The sequence below is a fragment of the Podarcis tiliguerta genome, assembly GCF_965153285.1.
Source record: "Podarcis tiliguerta genome assembly, chromosome: 14".
Classification (NCBI taxonomy): Eukaryota; Metazoa; Chordata; class Lepidosauria; order Squamata; family Lacertidae; genus Podarcis; species Podarcis tiliguerta.
Window position 1 is genome coordinate 5,979,849 of NC_139547.1, and position 21,955 is coordinate 6,001,803.

Consider the following 21,955-nt stretch of genomic DNA (forward strand, 5'->3'; position numbering starts at 1 on the left):
GCAGCACGATCCACCTAGCCTTGCCATGTAGCAGCAGAACCTGTGCATGGTGTCAGTGTGTTTAGGGGTAGACGATGTATCCTTCAAAACCGCTTTGAACTAGTCCACATCCAGGGATCAATACTGGGCTGCTGCTTGCTCCAAACCTTATTTCATCTTTCCTCCCTATTTCAGACAATGTGATATATCAGTATATCATGATGTTTGGCTGGTGATATATCGCAATGTTGAAAAACTGATATCAACCACTTTATTTATCTGTCTTGTAGACAGCTTTACATTTCAAGGTAAATCTCTTAAGCAGTCCACATATTTCAAAATAAATAACTATAAAAATACAATACAACTTTAACATTCAGCTAATAATACTCATCACTTCTACATTTTTAGTAACGTAATTAAGCAACAAAAACAATGTACATAAATAAAATCCCACAAAATCGAATTCTATACAAACTACCAAACAGCATCAAATACAACATACAGTATCTAGAACAGGCTTCCACAACCTAGGCCCTCCAGATGTTTTGAGACTTCAATTCCCATCATCCCTGACCACTGCTCCTGCTAGCTAGGGATCATGGGAGTTGTAGGCAAAAACATCTGGAGGGCCGAGGTTGAGGAAACCTGATCTAGAAAATATAATAAATACAGTGGTACCTCGCAAGACGAAAAACTTGCAAGACGAAAGCAATTTTCGTTTTTTGAGTTGCTTCGCAAGACGAATTTCCTTATGGGCTTGCTTCGCAAGACGAAAACGTCTTGCGCCTTTTTTTTAAAACCGTCAATGCATTCCTATGGGAAACCGTCAATGCACAGTGGTGCTTCGCAAGTCGAAAAAATTCACAAGATGAAAAAACTCGCAGAACGAATTAATTTCGTCTTGCGAGGCACCACTGTAGTCCAAAAAGAAAACAAAACAAAAACTTGCATATAATGATGTTGTCACCCCAACAGCTCAGCTATTCTCCTTAAACCGAACATATCACTCCTTCCACTAAATTCTCACTTCAATACAATATATTAATAAGCAACCAATAATTATGTATAGAAAGATAGGTCTGCTGAATAAGAACAATCCAATAACAGGAGACCTCTCCCAACCCCGCTCAGTTTCAGTTTCATCTCTCACCTGATGCAGTACAAAACCTTCTCATCACCTCTCTGCTGGGAAGATTAACCTCTTCTCCACCAACAGACCTTCACCCAACGTTTTCAATGGGTTTGACCAGAGGAGTCCTAGGCTGTTTTGTGGACATTCTCTTTTTATGTGGTGCACTATATTTCTTTACCTTGTTTTACTAGGTTCCTAAGGTGGGAAGACAGTGCATCTTAGAGTCCTGTCCATCCCTCCCCCCCAGCCCCACCTGTTACCTAAAACTGCTAGTTCATATCCAGTTTCTGAAATATGTAGTAGAGGCGAAATTGGATTTGTGGCTGCCGCCTGCTGGACAAGGGACTAAGCCTAGCTTGAGGATTTCTATATTGTACTAACACACAGGGCACACTTCCATTCATCCCTTGCCTAGAAAGCAGGAGTCTGATTGGTTTTGTCTTTGCCCCCCCTGCTTTTCCCTAGGAAACCCATGCTTAAGCATTGAACTGGAGCAAACATCAATCTGGAGAAAACCCGGTTTGCATTTGCTTCAATTCTGCAGTAAATAACAGGTTTTTCTGGTGGAAAATGGTGGTGCAAGCAAAAGTGTGGAAGAGCCCTCAGTAGAACAGCTCCTAAACTGAATCCCCAAACCCAGAAGAAGACCTCCTTTCATTCTGCCCCATTTTCTCCTATCTTGCAAAATGCTCTACCAGGGAACTTTATGCTGCTTCCTCAAAAAAGACTTACGATAAAACTTCCTCTCTGTGCTTTGCTTTGTAATAGCCTTTCCCATCCTTGTGTTTTCCAGATGTTTTGGACTTCAGTTCCCAGCAGCCCAATCCTGCATGCCTTATACATCCCTCCCCACACTATTTTGCTTATTGCGCATACACTGCAAAGCCTGCTCTTGCACATTCCATATGGTAGAAATCTTTAAAAGCAGAGCGGGAGTGGTGCATCGGTTTTGGGAAGCACATCTTTGCTTATGCGTAGCGTAGCACTGTGTCCAAGAACTCTGCGTATGAACCATGTATCCTGTACTTAGGGCTGATGCTGAGACTGATGATTTTATCAATAAAGCTTTTGGGATTTCCTGTGTGGAGAGCCTGAATCTTTCATCTGAGGGTGGGAGCCTGAAGTATGTTTTAAGTCCAGACGACTCTTCAGAAATTGTTTTTTAATTGCCAATAATCAGATAAAGGTGCTGTACTCTCAGGATGCACATTCTTACCCAACATAAATGCAACGTTTTGGCTTCCAACCCCAGCTGTTGTAATGACCAGTTTGAGGCATTGCTGGCACCGTAGCCAGTGCCAAGAGCAGGCATGCAGAGATTTTATCTTGCCTCTTTTTATATAAGCAAAATTTTTTGCATTATGGCAGTTTGTAAACTGCCTCAGTTTGTAAGCCGCCTTGAGTATTGTAAGATAGAAAGACTGTATACAAATTGAAAATGATGATACTTTCACTTTTCCGGTTTTAATATTCAGGCTGTGATACACAGAAATTGTGAGGAAGTGGCTACGTCATGTAGAACTGGCACAGCGCCAGGACAACACAGCACATCAAAGGTGGTGATAGTAAGAACTAAACTGGAACATTTCTGGCTTGAAAAGTTTCAGAATATTTGCTCTGGTTCACCAGAAGCGGCTTAGTTATTCTGGCCACATGACCCAGAAGCTGTCTGCAGACAAACGCCGGCTCCCTCGGCCAGTAAAGCGAGATGAGCGCCGCAACCCCAGAGTCATCCGTGACTGGACCTAACAGTCAGGGGTACCTTTACCTTTTATGGGATGTGGCTGGCGCTGTGGTCTAAACCACAGAGCCTAGGGCTTGCCGATCAGAAGGTCGGCAGTTCGAACCCCCGCGATGGGGTGAGCTCCCCTTGTCCGGTCCCAGCTCCTGCCCACCTAGCAGTTTGAAAGCACATCAAGTGTAAGTAGATAAATAGGTAGCGCTCCGGCGGGAAGGTAAACGCCGTTTCCATGCGCTGCTCTGGTTCGCCAGAAGCGGTTTAGTCATGCTGGCCACATGACCCGGAAGCTGTCTGTGGACAAATGCCGGCTCCCTTGGCCTATAGAGCGAGATGAGCTCCGCAACCCTAGAGTCATTCGCAACTGGACTTAACGGTCAGGGGTACCTTTACCTTTTGTGATCCACGCATAGATTGCTGTGGGTGTGACTGTCCTGAAAGTTTTGATTGCACAAATCAACTTGAAAGCGGCAGAGGACAAATGATCCTCTTAATGTGATTGGGATGGACATGCATGCTGCCGCATTCAAGTTGAAAGCCTATTCTGTTATATCTCTGGTAAGCCTGTGAGGAGGGAGCAGGTGGAAGGAATTCTGAAAAGTAAAATAACATATTTCTAAGTATCTTGTATTTTTCTTCCTGGCTTGGATATTCTACTTCACGATCAAATTACAGTGGTGCCTCGCAAGACGAAAAGAATCCGTTCCGTGAGTCTCTTCGTCTAGCGGTTTTTTCGTCTTGCGAAGCAACCCTATTAGCAGATTAGCGCTATTAGCGTTTTAGCGGCTATTAGTGGCTATTAAAGGCTTAAGGGATTAGCGGATTAGCTGCTGAAAGGCTATTAGCAGCTTAGTGCCTTAGAAAAAGGGGGTGGGGAGCGGAAAAAAATCGCAGGAACTCGCAAGACATTTTCGTCTTGCGAAGCAAGCCCATAGCAAATTCGTTTTGTGAAACACCTCCAAAACGGAAAACCCTTTCGTCCAACAGGTTTTCCGTCTTGCGAGGCATTCGTCTTGCGGGGCACCACTGTACATAAGATCTCTAATAAGAGATAGTTCCTCTGAAGGCTGTTCAGGGTCATATGTAAAGTGTTGAGAGGCGGGTTTGATGCTTCATGTGTTCAGCTTAATAACTGAATCTTAGTGCGTTGAAGGGAAAAAAATCTATTAATAGTAGCTTGTGTCCTTCCTGCTCCAGTGCCTTTTGACTCTGGATTTCTTGCATTTTGTATGCCAGCCAATGTAAGTTATCTCACATTTCTTGGAGTTTTTGATCCAGCAGCTCAAAAAATCATCTTAGAGCAAGTTGCCACATAACTGTGTATTCCTGTGCAAGCTATGCTCATCTTTAACCACAACCCATTGGAGACTAATTTTGGTTTGCTTGAGTGTCCTTGTAAAAAAACATTCTACCATTAAAAAATCACTTTCATTTCAAAAGTTCTGAATGTTATTTGGTCAATATCTTTAGTTAGCTAAACATCCCATTTGTATCCCAACTTCAACCAGTTTCAGCTGAGCAGTTAAATTTTGTCATTTTAAGCACCCCACCCCCCAACAATCACTTTTCATTTGCTTTCTTCATTCTTCTTTGAAAGCACAGCTGCATTCCTGCACCGACCTTAATCCATCTTCCTTTCAGTGGAACCCAACACACTGGGCCTGATTAAGAATGGGCAAGCCTTTAAATGATTCTTAGGTCCTTGATATCAACAGCCATCTGTTTCAGCTGAATTAGGCCCTAATAGAGTGGCAACTAGGTTCCCACTAGATTTGCTGAAAGGAGGCATATGAGGATGCTGTGTAGCAGAGTGGTATTGACATCTAGGTCGGTAGAGTATGAGACTCAGGGTTGTGGGTTCAAGCCCCTGCATTGTAGAGGGTTGGACTAGATGACCATCGTGATCCCTTCCAACTCTACAGTTCTATTATTATTTCTTGCTTTCCTGAAAAGGGATTGAGGCACTGGGAAACTGTGGAAGGGGAAAAAGGATCCATAGTGGGTTCCTTTATTCTTGGTGAGCTTTGTCCTTCTGTGCACCAAGGAACATAGGCTTGGAGACCAGGAACTTGTCTTCCATCTCTCCCCTCTTAATATCCTGTGTGTTCTCGCCTTTCTGAAGAAGACCATTTTGAGAGAGTTTTTGTGAGAGTGGTCATACACTGCTTAACTTCCATGCAGGTTATTGAAAAATTGCTAACAAATTGTTTATGTTTGTTGTTTTTTATCTTACTGGATTTCCATGGGAAATAAAAAATCTGGATTAAAGTTGGGGCTGGAATTACATGACAAAAACATTGTGTGAATGTTGAAAGAAATTTGCAGGCTTGAGTCCTCGTCCCGTAATAAACACCTGTCTGGAAGTACCCCAAGTGTCAGTTGAGCCACCTGTGCAACAGGTTCCATTGTGAAAAACAGCTTTCTCCAATCTGGTGTCCTCCTGATGTTTTGGATTCCAGCTCCCATCGGTCCGAGGCAGCACAGTTGACGGAGTGGGGGGTCCGGGGAAGATGCCTTAATGTAATTGGGATCATGAACTCAAACAATAGCCTGGGGTGGACAAGCTCTAGATTTTGTTGTACTTCCCAGCAGGCAGCATGGCCCATGGTCAGGGACGATGGAAGTGGTAGTTCAGAAACATCTGGAGGAGGGCCAGGTGTTCCCCATCCCTGCAACAACATCTGTCTTTGGGGCAGGATAACTGAGTACTCCCTGGGAGACATTCTAGAAATGGGGAAGTTCTTATGCTCTGGGAAGCTTTTTTTCCTTTCTCCAGTTGCCCTTGGGGTTGTGGTAGCGAGATGTGATTGGGGGAACCCAGCCAGATGGGTGAAGTATAATAATAATAATAATAATAATAATAATAATAATAATATGGGGTGGGGAGCTTGAAAACAATATTTACATTGCTTTGCTTTCTATTTCCTCAAGCCTTAGGTGCACAATTTGTACCCTAGAGGGAGCACTTTCCCATAATTTGGGAGATAACCACAGTAATCACCATTGCAAAGACGAAAGTAGATATTGTATAACTTAACCGTTCAGACCACTTCAGGTCTGTGTGCTGCTGATGGCAATTGGGAAAAGAGACTACCTGGGTTTTATTGACCGGGTATTGTGCTGCTTCATCTAAATGGTTACTGCAAGTACTTTCTTACCTGGTACATACTTATTTGTGCTGCAGGAAGACTGAAGCATCTTAATTGTGAAGTGGCTGTGGATAGTCAAGGGCTGATGTAAAATCTACTGCTATACATTATGTAAATCAGCCCTCATGAATTTGGGAGCCTACAACTCACATCATTCCTGACTGTTAATCCATGCTGGCTGGGACTGATGGGAGTTGGGGTGCCCAAAACCACCTGGAGGGCCACCGGTTGCGGAAGGATGACATGTAGACATATTCAATTGTTATGAGTGCAGATCAGAAGATGGTGAACAGCAGCAGCCCAGGTTCCTTGCTGGCTGCTGAGCCCCTTCCACCCTGCCGCTTAAGGAGAAGAGAGCGCTTGGAGGAGCCTGATGAGCAGCAGGGCAACTGTCTTCCCTGTCATCGCAGCCTGGCCCTTTCGTAAAGAAAGCAGGATGCTCTGGTATTGCCTTGTGTGGTTGAGAGGGTGTTGCTTTGGCTGCCTTGCCTGGCACCGGGAAAGAGAAGGACGTATAGCTTTTTGCCAAGAGAAAACTTTGGCCTGCGATGTCACGCAGGTGTCTGGGGATGCCCCACATCTAACCAAGCCAAACAAAATGAAATTGAAATAAGTGAGCTTCTAAGAAAGATGGCTTGGGATTTGGAAAAGATGGGTTTGGTGCACACAAACCAGCCTCTACCTAATCGTAACTGGAAAGTCCAAGGATTGTGTTTAATTAACTGCCTTTAGTTTCTTTTGAAAAGAGAAGGGAGATAGAAATATTTTAATTAAAATTGTTTTTATTTTCTAACCATTTTCTTGACAGACTCGACTAGAGTAATAAGCTTCCCAGGCCTTTGACTTCCCCCCTGCCCCCCAAAACTGATCAGTCAGAGATAGTAGTAGTTTACATAAATTAAGGTAAAATAAAATGATAATAAAAGCATTACAATTATTCTCCTAAATAATCAAGCCTGGTGAAAAAGCAGGTTTACCTAGCATCTGAAAGAGCACAAAGTTGGGCTGAGATGCACCTCAGTGGGGAATTCATTCCATAGATGCAGAGCCACCACTGAAAAGGCTCTTCTGTAGGCCCCGGCACTTCACACCTCATTAAATGCAGGAACAACCAGGACAGCCTCTTTCACTGACCTTAAATACCTAGACAGGCTGATATGGAAGAAGGTGTTTGCTCAGATATTTGGAACCCAGGATTCTAAATGTCAACCTAAGCTCCTGGACTTAGGCTTGGAAGACAACAGGTAACTGGTGCAGCTGTTTAAGAATAGGAGTTAAATGTGACCAATCTGCTGCTCCCATCATTACCCTGGCTGTACCTACTGTAGTAGATGGTATCAAAAGCTACTGAGAGGTTAAATGTGTACTCACTTTCATATTGTGGAATCACTTGTGGGGTAGTTCTTAAACTGCACAGTCAGCTTGCAGCTTGGCTAGAAGCTAACTGGAAGCAAAACTACTTCTGTTTCAGGAAAACTTGCGGATAGTGAGGCTGAAGGTGATAGCTGGAATTGGCCTGGCCAAGAAGGATCTCCTAGGAACAAGGTAAGCATCTAGCTCTCTCTACAAAGAGGAAGGGAGGAGGAAATCATGCACTGTCCCTTCCGAAAAATCTCTTAAACTTACTTTTTCAGTGCCACTATTAAGTGGAGTGTTAGTCATGCTTGTTCCAGGGCTACTTGCTCAACCTCCTGATGATTCAAGGTTGTACAAGGAGTAATGAGAAAATGATTTGACTCCTATGTAGGATCCCTTCCAGATTCTACAAGCCATACGAGATTGAATGCAGGAAATTATGTCATGTTCAGTCCACCCCACCCCACCCCGGCAAGTGTTATAAGAGGTTAGAGAAGGTAAGCTGTAGAGATCTGGACTCTCCTGAGTTTTGGGAAACCTGGATTCAAATCCCTGTTCTGCCATGAATCTCATTCCAAAGAGAGGTACTTGCTGAGAATTGAGACTTCTGGGGCAATTGTTCTCAATTCTAAAATATACTACTAAATATATTCCTCCTCTTATCTGCTAGCTTAAGGTCAACTGCAAAATGGCCACGTATGAACCAAGGAGAATGTTGGCTTAATTTCTCCCCTTATCTCTTGATAGTGAAAAAACAAAACTTTTGGGTGTGTGGGAGAGTATTAGTGACATTTTGGCATGGATGGATTGACAGAATTTAGCAATACAGACCAAGGTCAGTCTGTCTCTTTAAAGGGGTTGTGATGCCCATATCTCTTGCAGACAAGTAATCCTATTTTAACCGTTTGTGCTTGTATTTTGTACAGTGATCCCTATGTGAAAGTGACAGTATATGATTCAGCAAATGGAATCCTTACCAGTGTTCAAACAAAAACTGTTAAAAAGGTTAGACTTTGCACTTTCTTTGCATAATGAATAGGTGCAAAATCAAGCAAGTGACTTGAAAGTAGACATTTACTTGTTTAAGCTCAAATAGGTGTAAGATGCAGTAGTTACCAAGGCAAAATAGCAGCAGGAAATAAGCAGAACAATATACCCTTGTAAGATGGCCACCTCCAACTTGGTGTGACACTTGATGGCTCCTTGTGGATTTTTTCAACAGCTACTGCAAACATAGTAACTATGTAAGAGATGTGTTTTTCCTAAATCAGCCCAGAAAAACTGTACCAGAGTCTGATAGCATCCGATTGCTACTAATCGGACTCCTCCAGAATCTGTCTCTGGGAATCTTTTTTAAATGGGCAGAACAAAACATAATGAACTATGTTGTCTACTTTCATTTTGGCCACAGACACATAGATGTTGAGATCTGCCTATAGAAGGTGACTTTCCTACCTGCTCCTCTTCCTGGCACCCCCCTCCCTCAAAAAAACCAAGGAGTTTCCCTTCCCGCAAGGGTTGGGAGGTCCTTCTGAATGGATGGGCTTTGAGGGAGAAGGACCAGGTTTCCTCTTATCTTGCTTTAGCAGCTCAGCCCGCCTCACTCAGCAGGAGCCTTTGGGATGTACTTGTGGATAGAGAAGAGAGTGGGAGCTCCTCCTCCTCCTGTCCACCCTGCTCCCTGGCAAGTTCTCTTGGTTGTTTTGATGCTGTTTTCTAATCTGCCATTTGCAGATGCAGTTGATATCCTCTGGAGTTGCTGATTTGTAAATGCACATCTCCTAGTACCAAAAAATTGTACTTGCAACTTCAGAATGGGTCTGTGCCAAATAAGATACTGGGGGGAACTGAATGGCAGAGAATAAATACATTTATAAACCCCCAAGGAAGGATGGACTCCTCTGGAACCACAGCATTCTTTCCAAGTTCTTTTCCTTGTAAGGGTCAAAGGATATAGGTGCGGTTGGCCAGCCTTCCTTCCTGTTTGGTCTGCTCATCGGCATAAAGGTTAGCTGGCGTTCAGTGCAAAGTTCTCAAATAAGACAGTGTGCATTATTGAAGGGAATTGTGGAAGTCAGCTATTTTTAGCTCTCAGTCGACACCTAACTAAGACAGTATGTCAGGTCTGTGTTTAGTGCAGCTCATCAGATCCACAGTTTTGTTCATCTCTTCGAGGCAGATCAGAGTGAATGTGCTTCGTGACACTGGGGCGCTTTGAGGGCCAGAGGCTGAAATGAAGCACTCAGGTGTCTGTTGCAGCTGTATCAGCTCTCCTTGCAGCTGGGGTGATGCTACTTAGTTCTGAATGTTTTTTCCTTGCTGGGGATGCCTTTACATCGGCAGCTGCATACTTTGATGCTAATGCTGGTCTGTATTTCTAGTAGCAGAGCCATCAAAGACCTTTGCCTGAGATCGTGGGAAATTATTGTCAGGTAGACCAACCTGATGCCCTTCAGGTGTGTGGGGCTACAAATCCAAAAGTCAGATCGCATGTTTGTGAGGGAACCAACTGTCCCAAATGGCTGATGGCATCCAAAACATTTGGAGGGGTACCAGGTTGGCAGAGGCAGAGCTAGGTAGGTATTTCTGGGCTATAAGGGCCAAGTGAAAAAAGGCAGCTGTCTATGTCTTGTAGTAATTTACTCTTTCTTTACTTGCAGACGTTGAATCCAAAGTGGAATGAAGAGTTTTTCTTTAGAGTAAGTGAACCTTGTTGCATGTTGAAGTGACGACTGAGCATTGTAATCCAGCATAAGTCTGTTGTGATTAATGCCCTTTAAAGTTACGTGGTGTAATAGAAAGCAACGTTGTACTTTCTAAAGCTCCTTTCCTACCAAGCCAACTCACCAGACGTTAACTGTTTCTCCTAGGTCAATCCTCAGAAGCACAGATTCCTCTTTGAAGTGTTCGATGAAAACCGCTTGGTAGGTGGGCTTTTTGTTGTTTGGGAACAAAATCGGAATCCTGTACATTTTCTTGTGATGTGTTTTGGATTTGTTGCCAACCGTGGCACTGTGACATGCAAGCCAATCCCTGCACTCTTGGGGTTATTTACATTTTTAAAAAAATGTTCCACATTTCACTACTTGTAGTAGACTCACTAGTTGTCCAAACACTTTCAGATTTGTGGTGTGGCCTGGTAGCCAGATTTAAAAGGAGAAGGGAGCTTTAATGGGGAATTGATACTGTGCTGGTGAAGGCAACACTGGAACTGATGTCATGGAAAGATACATGTATTGTGTGATGCTCTGAACAAGGAACCTCTGGGCAGCTGAGAGTACTAGCGGTGGGCAACCTGTGACCCTCCAGATGTTGTAGAGTTGGAAGGGACTCTGAGGGTCATTTAGTTCAACCCCCTGCAATGCAGAAATCCTTAACATAGCCATACCTGGGTGGGCTTGAACCACCAGCCTTCTGGTTAACAAGTCAGACACACTGACCCATGTTGTTGGTCTCCCATCAGTCTGACTCCCTCAGCCAACATAGCCAGTGGCCAAGGATGAGTTGTGGCCCTCCATCCATGTTCTAGGAGAAAACAAAGACTTAATAATACCTTGTTAGTGGAAACTGTCACAACCAGCTTACTTCTGTTGCTTTTTCCAGTTGGCATGCTCTATTCTTTTCACTCACAAGACCCAGCTAAGATTTAAATTGGCTCTAGCACAGGATTTTTGAAAACTGTTTCTCTTCCTCACAGAGAATGTAAAATGCTGGCTTTAATGGAAAACTCCCTGAAAATGTAGCAAAGGTTAAATAAATACCTAGCAGAAAATATTCAGTCATGTGATTTACACAGGAATAAATGGTGCAGTGTTCTCTGCTGCCTGCAGTTTAATTCTGTGTTGCTGTGGTGGGATTCAGAAATGTGTAGTGTGTAACTTCTGGGTGTTTAAAGATGTCTGTAACTGGATGAACGTTTGCTGGCTAGCATAGATGTTGGAGCAGTGCATTTTCCTCAAAGTGCCACTAGGTGCCAGGAAAGAATCTGACTTAGGAGCAGCGGTGGCAGCAGCATAAAAGAGAAAAGGCAAGACGTTCATGACAATCATGAAAGTTAACATTTCAAGCCGATCTCCGATATACTCCCATTTGATTTCTACCACTGTGAATGTGCTCTTAATAGAGGAACTGCTTGTTTTGGTGGTGTTACAGCAGAAATGGTCTTGAATGCCTTGGTTTCATAAGCAGCTAGGAGAATTGTTTGGTTTGGTTCCAGACCGTAATGTTGGAATACTGAAATTTGCTTTCAACAGATTCTAAATGGAACTCTTATTACAATTATATCTGTCTACGTAGGGAATGTTTTTCCACACCTTGTATAAAAAGTATCTGTTTCTCTCAGAGCTCAAGCACCAGCTAATTGTAAAAACAGTCCGCAAATTTTAAGCTATAAAAGTATGGGCAGAGTGTAAAAAAAATAGTGCTAGCCCTTCCAAAATATGCTGGTTTTTTTGGGGACCCACCCATGGTTTTTCATCTGTTCAGTCGCTTCTCATCATTAAGCCCGCCCACCTCCTTCAAATATGAAAGGGCTGTTTTTCTCAGTAGCTGCCTTTAAATTAAATGTATGCAGTAAGAACTTCTCTCAAACTGAAGTTCCTTGCTACTTTATGCTGGGCATACTCTTATCCAGTTACCAGCACTATTGATCTTTCAACAGTGAATCCTAGATTTGATAATTATGTGGAACTTGGTTCCTACCAACTTCCTGTAACTCTACACCGCTGGGTAAAAATATTAGTGGTCATACACTGCTAAAGAAAGCACAGACCCAGATTCAGCCAGGGCAGCCGGGGGAATCTGTAGGAAGAACTGCTGTTGAATTAATTTGCCATGGAAGGGTAGAATTCAGACAAGGCTTCCAGTGTTGGTCCACTGCAGCTGAGTTGAGCTTTAAAGGTCGCTTGGCACTAAGTGTTTTGTCAGTGAATGTGCTCTTCACAACAAGCAACCCTGGGCAGGCCAGAGACGGTAGTGTGGCAGGAATGACTTGCTAAATTCAGAAGGCACTCTGGCTAACAGCTACCTACATTTCTGTGGTATTCATCTGTTATACTGAAGATTAACTGGCAAGTGATTGCGGGCAGCTGCTTTCCACTTAAGAAGAAGAAAAAACTCTCTGACCTTTATCTTTGGAAATGAGGACAAATGGCAAGGCAGTTGAGGCTGCATTTTGCAGCTGAAAGGAGTCACACGGACCCGTTATTAGAGACCCTTGGAGATGGCTGGTATAAAGAAGATACTGGCATGTACACCCAAAGTCCTGAGTCGAATGCTGCCCCTTATGTTGTTGAAATGAAGCGGAACCCCAGTCAAATGCAGGAAGAAAACAAACTGCCAGTTTCGTCCCGAAAACCCAAGCGGAGTGCTTCGCTGAAGATTTCCTTGCAGACTTCTAGAGGCAATGGATGTTTGCAGCCCGTGGCCTTGGAAGACCATTCTTCCCTGGTCAGCCTAAGGAAGAAAGGGGACTGTTGTAACAGGAATGCGACCGTCAGTCAGTCTCACCAGCTAACAAATGGCAGCGGTCTGGCTGATACTGCAGCGTTTGGGTTTCCCAGCAGTTTCTCAGCCAGTGACAAAGGAGCCTACAGCAGCGCAGGGAGTGACTATGGGTCTTGCACAAGTACCACAAGTGATGGCGGGTCCTACAGCAGTAGCATCATCAGTGACAGCAGTAGCTGCCCCTTTTCTGCTGGAGATGCCTGTCTTTTTTCCGGTAACATGGTCTCTGGCAGCTCTGCAGGCCGAAGCACCAACCGCAAATCCTCCACTTCCCACAGGAGCAGCGCTGCGCAGAATAGTGCAAGCAGAAATATTTTTGACCAAGAAGACCCAGAGCAAGCTGAGAGGGCAACAAAACTGCCACCAGCGAGAGAGACAAATGTTTCCTTACGACGCTGCTCTTCTCTGGTCATTTTCCCAAGGAGTCCTTCAGATACGCCGCCAATGTCTCCAACGTCTCCTCCGCCAACTCGGCGACCCTCTCAAGTGTCTCATAGTGAGCAGGTGCAAAGTGAAGACAAGGCCGTGTCCGGGGGGTCCCTCTCTACTGTAGTCAATGGATTTCGGCTTTCTAAAGGTTCTTGTTTTCCTAATGAAAGTAGGGATGTTAGGCAACTGCATTTGAATAGCTCACTGTGGGAGAGAACTTGCTGTGAGCAAGGCACCTGTGAGGAAATACCAAATGGAGGTTCTTGTATTTCATTTCACCTCTCCCATGGAGCACGAGCACCGAAGGGTGACACCGTGTCCTCTTCCAGCGGATCCTCCATAGCAGCCTACCCTAATCGAAGAGTCAGACATACGGCATCTGCCTGTTTGCCCTCGAATTTGGAGGATCATGCTAGCATAGGAACTGAAGAAAGATCATCTGCGTGGAGGAGCAAGCCCCATCATGGCCTACAGAGGAGCCTCTCACTGGGATCATCCCAGCCTTCATTTCTATCCAGTTTTAAATACAGTTCCAAGGCAGGAACGTCACATTTACACATACAGTTTGGATCCGAGAGAGAGGGCAAGCCTAGTGGAGTTCAAAGGAGTACTTTGAGGAAACCTCTTGAGGTGAGTCCCTAGCTCCAAAAAGAGCCACCTCTTGCATGTGATGCTTTTTATTTACACTAAAATGGGGTTAAACGTCTGTGGAACATATTTTAAAGCTCTTTTATTGTATTATAATTAATAGATCACTACAGTGAAACACACGTGTGTTTAAAATTGGCGATCTGGTTTTAGCTGTATGTTGTTAATTACTGGTTTTGCAGTGACTTTACTGTAGTGAGGTTTCCTTTCCATGACTGTCGCTGCTCTCTGTACCTAAAAAGTTTAAACTGATTTCCACTATCAGTTTTATAATAAGCCTTCAGACCTCAAGGGAGCACATAGCATGTTATATTCTGCTCATCAATCTTCATTTCACTTTAAAACTCTAACAAGTTACACATACTTAACAGAAAGGGGGGAGCAAGGTGCTTGTCACTAAATTGAATTTTAGTGGGTTTTGTTTCGTAGTTATGCTTTAAAAATAGCTGTCTCAGGAGAAGATAGGGCTGAATGTCAGAAGATATAAATATTTTAAAAAACAATTTAGCAACCTTCAGCCTAGAAGTGTACTCTGGATCAGAAAAGGGACATAACCCCCCCCCCCCCCCCGCTTCCACAGATTGCTATTTTAGTAATGCTACTTGCTGAATGAACTGTGAGCTTTGCAGACCGGTGTGGCATGAGAGGCGGGAAATGCCCAATCGATCAGCAGCACATTCTTTTAGCAGCTGGTTGTTAAGGAGTTCTCATATGGCACTAATTGTGCAATCACAGCAGAAGAGATTGTTGGCTTCAATTCATATAATTCTGGAAATTAATTTCAGGGCAAACAGTTTTTTTCCTGAGACCCTAATCTTGTATAAATAGCAGCTGTGAAAACATTTTAAGATAATTTGTTAGGATGTCTTGCTGCTGTGATAGTAGTTAATCTAGAGACAAATTTAAAATCTGACATGAAATGCAGAGCATTAGTAACAGTAGTCAAATATGGTTTTGATGCCAGACTAACTGTGTTTCAACAAGAGCTTGTGCACTTATGCAAAATATATCCATACTTGCATAAAGACTGCTTGGATCTGGGTCTCAAGTCAAATTGGTGCTTCATTAACTGGGCAATGTGAAAAGAACCCTTTAATGCAGTGATTCCCAAACATGGGTCTCCAGCTGTTTTTGACTACAACTCCCAGCATCCCTAGCTAGCAAGACCAGTGGTCACGGATGATGGAAACCGTAGACTGAAAACAGTCGGAGACTCAAGTTTGGGAAGCACTGCTTTAAAGCTTATGGGGGATGGAGCCTACGGCCCTTCAGAAGTTGTTCATCTGTAACTCCCATCATCTGCCCCCACCAGGGGCCACGCAGGCTGCTGGGAGTTAGAGTTCATCAACATCTGGAGGGCCACATGTTCCCTACTCTTAAATTTGGGTAGCCAAAAAAGAAATTTGAAACAGTGCTGTATGACCACATTCTTATTAAGTTGCAGCTGAAGGACTTCTGTGTTAAATAAGCACTGTTGGAAAAGTAGCCTTCCCAAACAATTTTGTTAAATATAAGTGTCGTCTCTAATTATAGTTCTGTATTGTGATTCATTTTAAAATTAACAGTCCTGAAAATACTTCCTTGACTCCAGTTAGTCTGGCCTAGTATAACGATATGCTGAGTCTCATTTCCAATTTAACAGGATGATATTGGAGTCACATTTAGTAATGTCAGCTATCTGTGCCGAGTGTCATGAAATTAAATTTGTGCTTGGGTTTCAGACTTCAGTGTCTGCAGCAGCAAAAGGCCTCTTGCCCGCCTGCTCTGCAGGTCTACTTGCTGAGAGTTAAGCTTCCCATTCTCCGTATCCCACAGCATTTTTTAAGCTTTCTGTGCAGTACTTGGTGAGAAGCATTATTTTGCTCTCGGGTCCTTGAGCTTTGACTTGAAAAGTTTGGGAGAGGGAGCAAGCCACACATGAAGGATACAGCTAGAATTTTGCCAGGTGGAGAGGAGAATGGGAAGGGGTTTTTTGTGCGGGGTGTGTATGTGATAGTTTCCACCTTAGACATACACACACCATTTGCCAGTAACGTGCTTGTCTTGGCCTGTTGCTGGTATCACATGCTGCAAGAACCCTGGGGATCAGAGGAGAACCCTGGGAACAGCTGGCCCATATCAAACTGATTGGTCCACAATTTTATAAAAGATACATTAACAAGGCACAGCAAGCCACCCCAGCAGGGGACACCAAAAGGAAGGCACCAAAGAAAATTGTCCCTTTGGGTTGAGTTACTCCTTTGGGCAGCAGTGAAGTCATAGACCTCACATTCTGAGATACATTATTTTTGAGAGGTTGGGTAACTCTTGAGTGAGAAACAGATGTAACAGAGTGTGTGGGGTGAGTTTTCAAATTAGCCTCTCAGGGAGAGGAGGAGTGCTGGGGGGAACAGCTGCTTTGGTGAGAGCTTAGATCAGCTGTTCCCGGTTACACACTTGGATAACGGGGAATTTGTGATGTGAGCACAGGATGAGTGTGGTGGGTTGTGTTGGAATAAGCATGCTGGGGTGACATGGGGGGGAATCGGTATCCTATAACAAGTTATTTCTGGGAGGGAAGATATGTTATGGCGAACAGAAAAATAGAGGGGGAAGGCGGCACAAGACCTTTGGCTCTACTGACCCCATTTTGCAGATAACTGGTCATTTGGCTACTGAGGCTTCTAGCCCGGTGCTGCTGTTGATCAATGCCAGGTCAGTATATAAGAAGACCACCTCTATCTATGATTTAATATTACCAGTGAGGGGACCGACTTGTATAACCAAGAACAGGGTGGGTGAATTGGGTAGAGTGACTCCTACTCAACTCCCCGCCACCCCACAGACCAGTTCAGCACCAGTCAAGACTGGCAGGCTGGCATGCAGGCAGTTGCTGTAGTCCATAAGACATCTGATAACTAGAAAGCCCCTGGGCTGTAAGGTCCTGTACCTGTTAGGCTTGTCATTGAGCATGCTCCTGAAAGGGCCTAAACTTGCTCTGTGACCCTATGTGACCCTGAATCAGTTTCTTTGGAATCTTTGTCCCCAACCATCTTGTCAAATGCCCTCGTATTTGCATGTCCCAGAAGGCTAGCAGTTATACAGGCTGGTAGTGTCAATGCTACAAAATCTAGATGTTTCATCCTGGCCTTTGCAGATGTTAGTAAATACTCTGTGGTAAGGACGTCCAGCTCCAAACAGATAAGCATCTTACAGGATTGGTCTTTTTGGAATGTTATATATAACATTCCAATATATAATGCAGTGAAACTGAGATGGTAAGAAGAATATTCTGAGGCCCTATCTTGCCAGTCTTTCCCCACCTCCACTGTTGTGGACTGGTGTCTCCAAACCAAGGTTAAACAAAACAAGGTGTGATATATTCTTGGTATTTTTTAGTAAACTGTTGATAGGCAGGTCCTGTAACTTACTTCAGCAGCACAACTCTGATTTTCTGGTAATACTAAAGCTGATGTTTGGCTTTGTCTGTGTAATACATTTTTTTACAAATAACTTCCATTTTCAAGTCATGCAAATTATTGCATTCTATTTCTTCACAATGATCTGTCTAGGACTGACTTGCAAGTAAATATGACTAGGTTTTGCCTGTTACTTATCCGTTGCCTTTACTGTTAAAGACATTCTGTAACCTTCTGGACCTTGGCTCAGGGTCTTGAGAGCCTTGTGGCCCCTTAATTCCTGTCACCTGTATCCTCCCAGGTGCTTCTGAAAACGTGTACCTGATTGAGAAGAACCTGTGAAGTTGCATAAAGTTATTGGTGTCCCTGCACAAATGTTTATCCAGTGTCCTGACTCTGAGGGGATGAATTTCCTCTGCAGGGTGTCTAATTTAAACCAAAGCCTCCTTGGCATGTGGACATCTCTTTCTTCTGGAGTACATCCAGTGATATATCAAGAACTCTTTGCTTCCTATCCTCTGCAAGGATTAACTGTATTCTTTACCAAAAGGAAACCTAGCAAGTACCTAGCACAGTTACTCACAAACTGTTCCTGGTATTTCTGTGCTCACTGCAGGAGTGTGTGTTTTTGTACAAACTTCAGCATGCATCTTACTGGCCTGAAAAAAATTATCTCATATTATTTGTAGCTGCCAGAATGAAATAAGAACTGAAGCAAATTATGAAATATGGGAGGAACTTGAAGTGGTGCCAGGGCGGAGGGGGAGAGAGAGGAGAGTGAAGTGGTGGTGAAGTTCTCAGACCTTGCTAGAGACAAGAGAGCTGTTTAACTCTTCAAGACAAGCATAGTCAATGCCTTGTCCATGGCAAGCAGAAGGTCCCTTGGAAACATAGGCACTAAGAATCTGTAGCCTAAGGGGGAAAGTGTATCCTGGGATGTATTTTGTGTTTCCCTCTAGAGGTCTATGTTTTGAGCCCCATTAAAACAGCGTTGGGGACGCGGGTGGCGCTGTGGGTAAAAGCCTCAGTGCCTAGGACTTGCCGATTGAAAGGTCGGCGGTTTGAATCCCCCAGCGGGGTGCGCTCCCGTTGCTCGGTCCCAGCGCCTGCCAACCTAGCAGTTCGAAAGCACCTCTGGGTGCAAGTAGATAAATAGGGACCGCTTACTGGCGGAAAGGTAAATGGCGTTTCCGTGTGCTGCACTGGCTCGCCAGATGCAGGTTTGTCACGCTGGCCACGTGACCCGGAAGTGTCTCCGGACAGCGCTGGCCCCCGGCCTCTTAAGTGAGATGGGCGCACAACCCTAGAGTCGGACACAACTGGCCCGTACGGGCAGGGGTACCTTTACCTTTTTAAAACAGCGTTAGATTCCAGTATAAAAGATGGGGCACTTGACATCTGTATAAATTCTAAATAATTTTTAATAACCTTGGGCTATTAAATAGAGAGTATGAGAAACAGAAGCTCCAGATTTCCCCAAGGTAGACAAGTGACAAGTATTTGGCAATGCAGTCTTACTGTGTGTGTATATATCTGAGGACCAGGATACCCAAATCACCATCTCGCCCAACTAGTCCCTGGTCATGGGTTAAGGAAGGTAAACTTGTCTGTATCTCTAACAGTTTTGAGATATGCCAGTGGGCACATTCATCTTTTAGTTGGGTCAGTTCTGAAATGTTAAAAAAGAAAAATGCTATTTGGACCCAGGCAATAAAAGCAAAATGTGAGTACAGTGGTACCTCGGGTTACAAACACCTCGGGTTACAAACACTTCGGGTTACAGACTCCGCTAACCCGGAAGTAGTATCTCAGGTTAAGAACTTTACCTCAGGATGAGAACAGAAATCGCGTGGCGGCGGCACAATGGCAGCAGAAGGCCCCATTAGCCAAAGTGGTACCTCAGATTAAGAACGGTTTACTTTTGAGTAAATCAGAGCAAATGTCTACTTATAAACTTTCTTCCATTATTCTTGGTGGCTGATGCCTTTGTTCTCTGTGTGGACCTGCCTCGAGAACACACAACCCATTTTGGGGGGTGGGGGGCTTTTGCTCAGACAGAACCTTTTCTTAAAGGTTGCATGCCATTAATTGTTTTTTCTCTTCCTAGACAAGAGATGATTTTCTTGGCCAAGTAGATGTGCCTCTCTGTCAACTGCCGGTTTGTATTTGTTTAAAAATAATCTTTTGCTCTTCAGTTCAGAATTCCTCTGTGTCTTTTTAGTAGCTTTTTGTCTATTTTTTGAAGAGAGAGAGAGAGATTGTCCTGGGTAGGTGGTACCTTTGACAGAAAGCATTTGCAGCAGCAGGTAAACTGAACTTGATTACCCTGTGTAACCTGTCTGTGCCCTGCCTCGCCAGAGAGGTACATGCTCTGGTTATCTCCCTCTTGGACCACTGTCCCAACAGACAGGATATCTTAAAAAATGGCTCAGCTCCCGGATTCAAAAGTAGTGAGGAAGACATGACATCCCTACTTAAAAAGCGTGAGGGCTACAGAAGGCAGATATCTTAAAGAGAGACACCTCTGGCAGGGTGGAGCTGTGGCTCAACATCTTTTCCATTGCGATGAGCATGGACTGTTGCTGCTGTAAAACAGGATGTTCTTTGGAGAAGTGAACACTATAAATTCTTTTCTCAATGGAGGAAAGCATCGGTATTACAGTGGTGCCTCGCAAGACGAAATTAATTCGTTCCGCGAGTTTTGTCGTAGAGCGAGTTTTTTTGTCTTGCGAAGCACCACGGCGGGGAGGGGTGGGGAGAAGCAGGGCAGCTGCCACAGCCGGTCCTTGGACTCACCCGCGCCTTGTGGACACCGCGCGACGCGGCTGCTGGAGGGCGGCGGGGCTCAGGAGCGCGACTCCGGCTGCAACGCTGGCTGCTGGCGGCAACGGCTCCTGAGGGGAGCAAGCGAGGGCGGTGGGCAGCGGCGCGAGGCAGCCGTAAGGTCGGAAGGTTGGCCGGAAGGTGGGAGGGAGCCGGAGGAGCCGTCAGCAGGAAGGTAGGAGGGAGCTGGAGGAGCGGGGAAGCGAGCATGCGACCGTCGCCATGACAGGAGAGGCAGGGCTGTTTCGTCTAGCGAAGCAAGCCCTTAGAAAAATCCGTCTTGCGAAGCACCTCAGAAAACGAAAAACCCTTTCGTCTAGCGGGTTTTTCGTCTTCCGAGGCATTCGTCTTGCGGGGTACCACTGTATTTGCTTGGGTGAAGAAAAACCTGAAACTGTTGTTCCATTTCAGACAGAGAATCCAACTACTGAGAGACCATATACGTTTAAAGATTTTCTTCTTCATCCAAGGAGGTCAGTAAACATCATACCTGGAAAGCACTGAACACCCTGATCTGCACTGTACATTAGCATGAACGTGTTCTCTCTCATTCTTGGTGGGAGTGACTTTTCTTCAGAAAACTTGTCCTTCCGTTGTCCTGTGGCCAGCCGGGTACTCTGGGAAACCTACAAGTGGAATAGCAGTCTCATGTCAACTGTTATTCATAGGGAACCACACACCCATCATGAGTAGCACCAATTGATGGCCTTATCCTCCTCCATGGATGTGATTAATCACTTCATAGAGCTGTACAAGTTTGGTTGCCGCTGCTGCATCCTGTGGCAATAAAATCCAAGCTTAGCTTTGCAATGTGTGAAGAAGCAGCAGCAATTCCTTTTGTCTGGCCCAAATATCCTGTCAAATGAAAGTGAATGGCGAGGCATTTCAGGACAGACAAAAAGAAAGCTTCCTTCACACAGTGCATGCTTAAAATGGACTCCACTGATCCTAGATGGCATGATGGGCATGAACTTGGACTGCTGTACAAGAGGATTAGACATATTCATGGAGGAGGGATACGGCTATGGATCAGAAGCAGTATACCTCTGGCTACCAATTGTTGGGGATTGTGAGTGGGAGAATGCCATTGCACAGGGTTCCTGGTTGTGGGTTTCTCATAAGCATCTGTGAGAGCCGGCCAGGTAGGCCTTTGGTCTGATCCAGTGATGAGGGCCATCTTCTGGTGGGCTTCCAGCTGCAGGAATAGGATGGAAGAAATAGGAGGCAGCCTGGGTGGGTAGATGAGGTAATGGCTACTAGTCCAGCATGAGCCAGGCACTATTTAGAAATGTTTGCAAGTGTTGGCATTTTAACAGGCTCACAAACTTTTACAATCCCACCCCCCTCTGTTGCAGCCATAAATCCAGAGTGAAGGGGCATCTCAGGTTAAAAATGACCTACATACCTAAAAACAATGGATCTGAGGAAGATGGCACAGAACAGGCAGAAGAGCTAGAGGTGAGTGGTTTGGTCTTTGGTGTGAAATGTGGCCTGATCTGGTATGATGAATTCAGCCGGCACATGTGTTTCAGGTGACTTTAGTCATCATAATGAATTCAGCCTCTGGCCACGTTGAGATGGGGTCCCCACTGAGTATGTGCCACAAGATTAGCATCTGCTGAAATTGGATCAGCAACAGTTCTTGAATAGGGGTTTCCAAACTTCATTCAGATGGTTTGTGGCATGCCTGTGGATTTGCAGCTGAAGGTGGAAGGCAGTTCATCCATTGAGTTAAATATTTATATTGATTTCTGATTGTATTTGTATTGCCTTTTATTTATTATGTTGCATTCCA

General features: G+C 44.5%; 1 protein-coding gene across 11 annotated transcripts in view; it reads left to right on the plus strand.

Annotated features, from left to right (window-relative positions):
* Positions 1-21,955, plus strand: part of NEDD4 (NEDD4 E3 ubiquitin protein ligase) — a 46,615-nt gene that overhangs the window by 5,178 nt on the left and 19,482 nt on the right. For 3 of the 11 annotated variants that reach the window (XM_083412995.1, XM_083412996.1, XM_083412994.1), the window contains exons 2-8: positions 7,473-7,546; positions 8,284-8,362; positions 10,018-10,056; positions 10,228-10,281; positions 19,445-19,495; positions 20,572-20,633; positions 21,516-21,618. In XM_083412995.1, coding sequence (XP_083269121.1) covers positions 7,473-7,546; positions 8,284-8,362; positions 10,018-10,056; positions 10,228-10,281; positions 19,445-19,495; positions 20,572-20,633; positions 21,516-21,618 — 462 coding nt within the window. Of the gene's footprint in view, positions 1-7,472; positions 7,547-8,283; positions 8,397-10,017; positions 10,057-10,207; positions 10,282-11,972; positions 13,922-17,550; positions 18,328-18,698; positions 19,496-20,571; positions 20,634-21,515; positions 21,619-21,955 lie in introns of those variants that run through there. The other 8 variants (XM_083412998.1, XM_083412997.1, XM_083412991.1 and 5 more) reach the window with 6 other exon arrangements.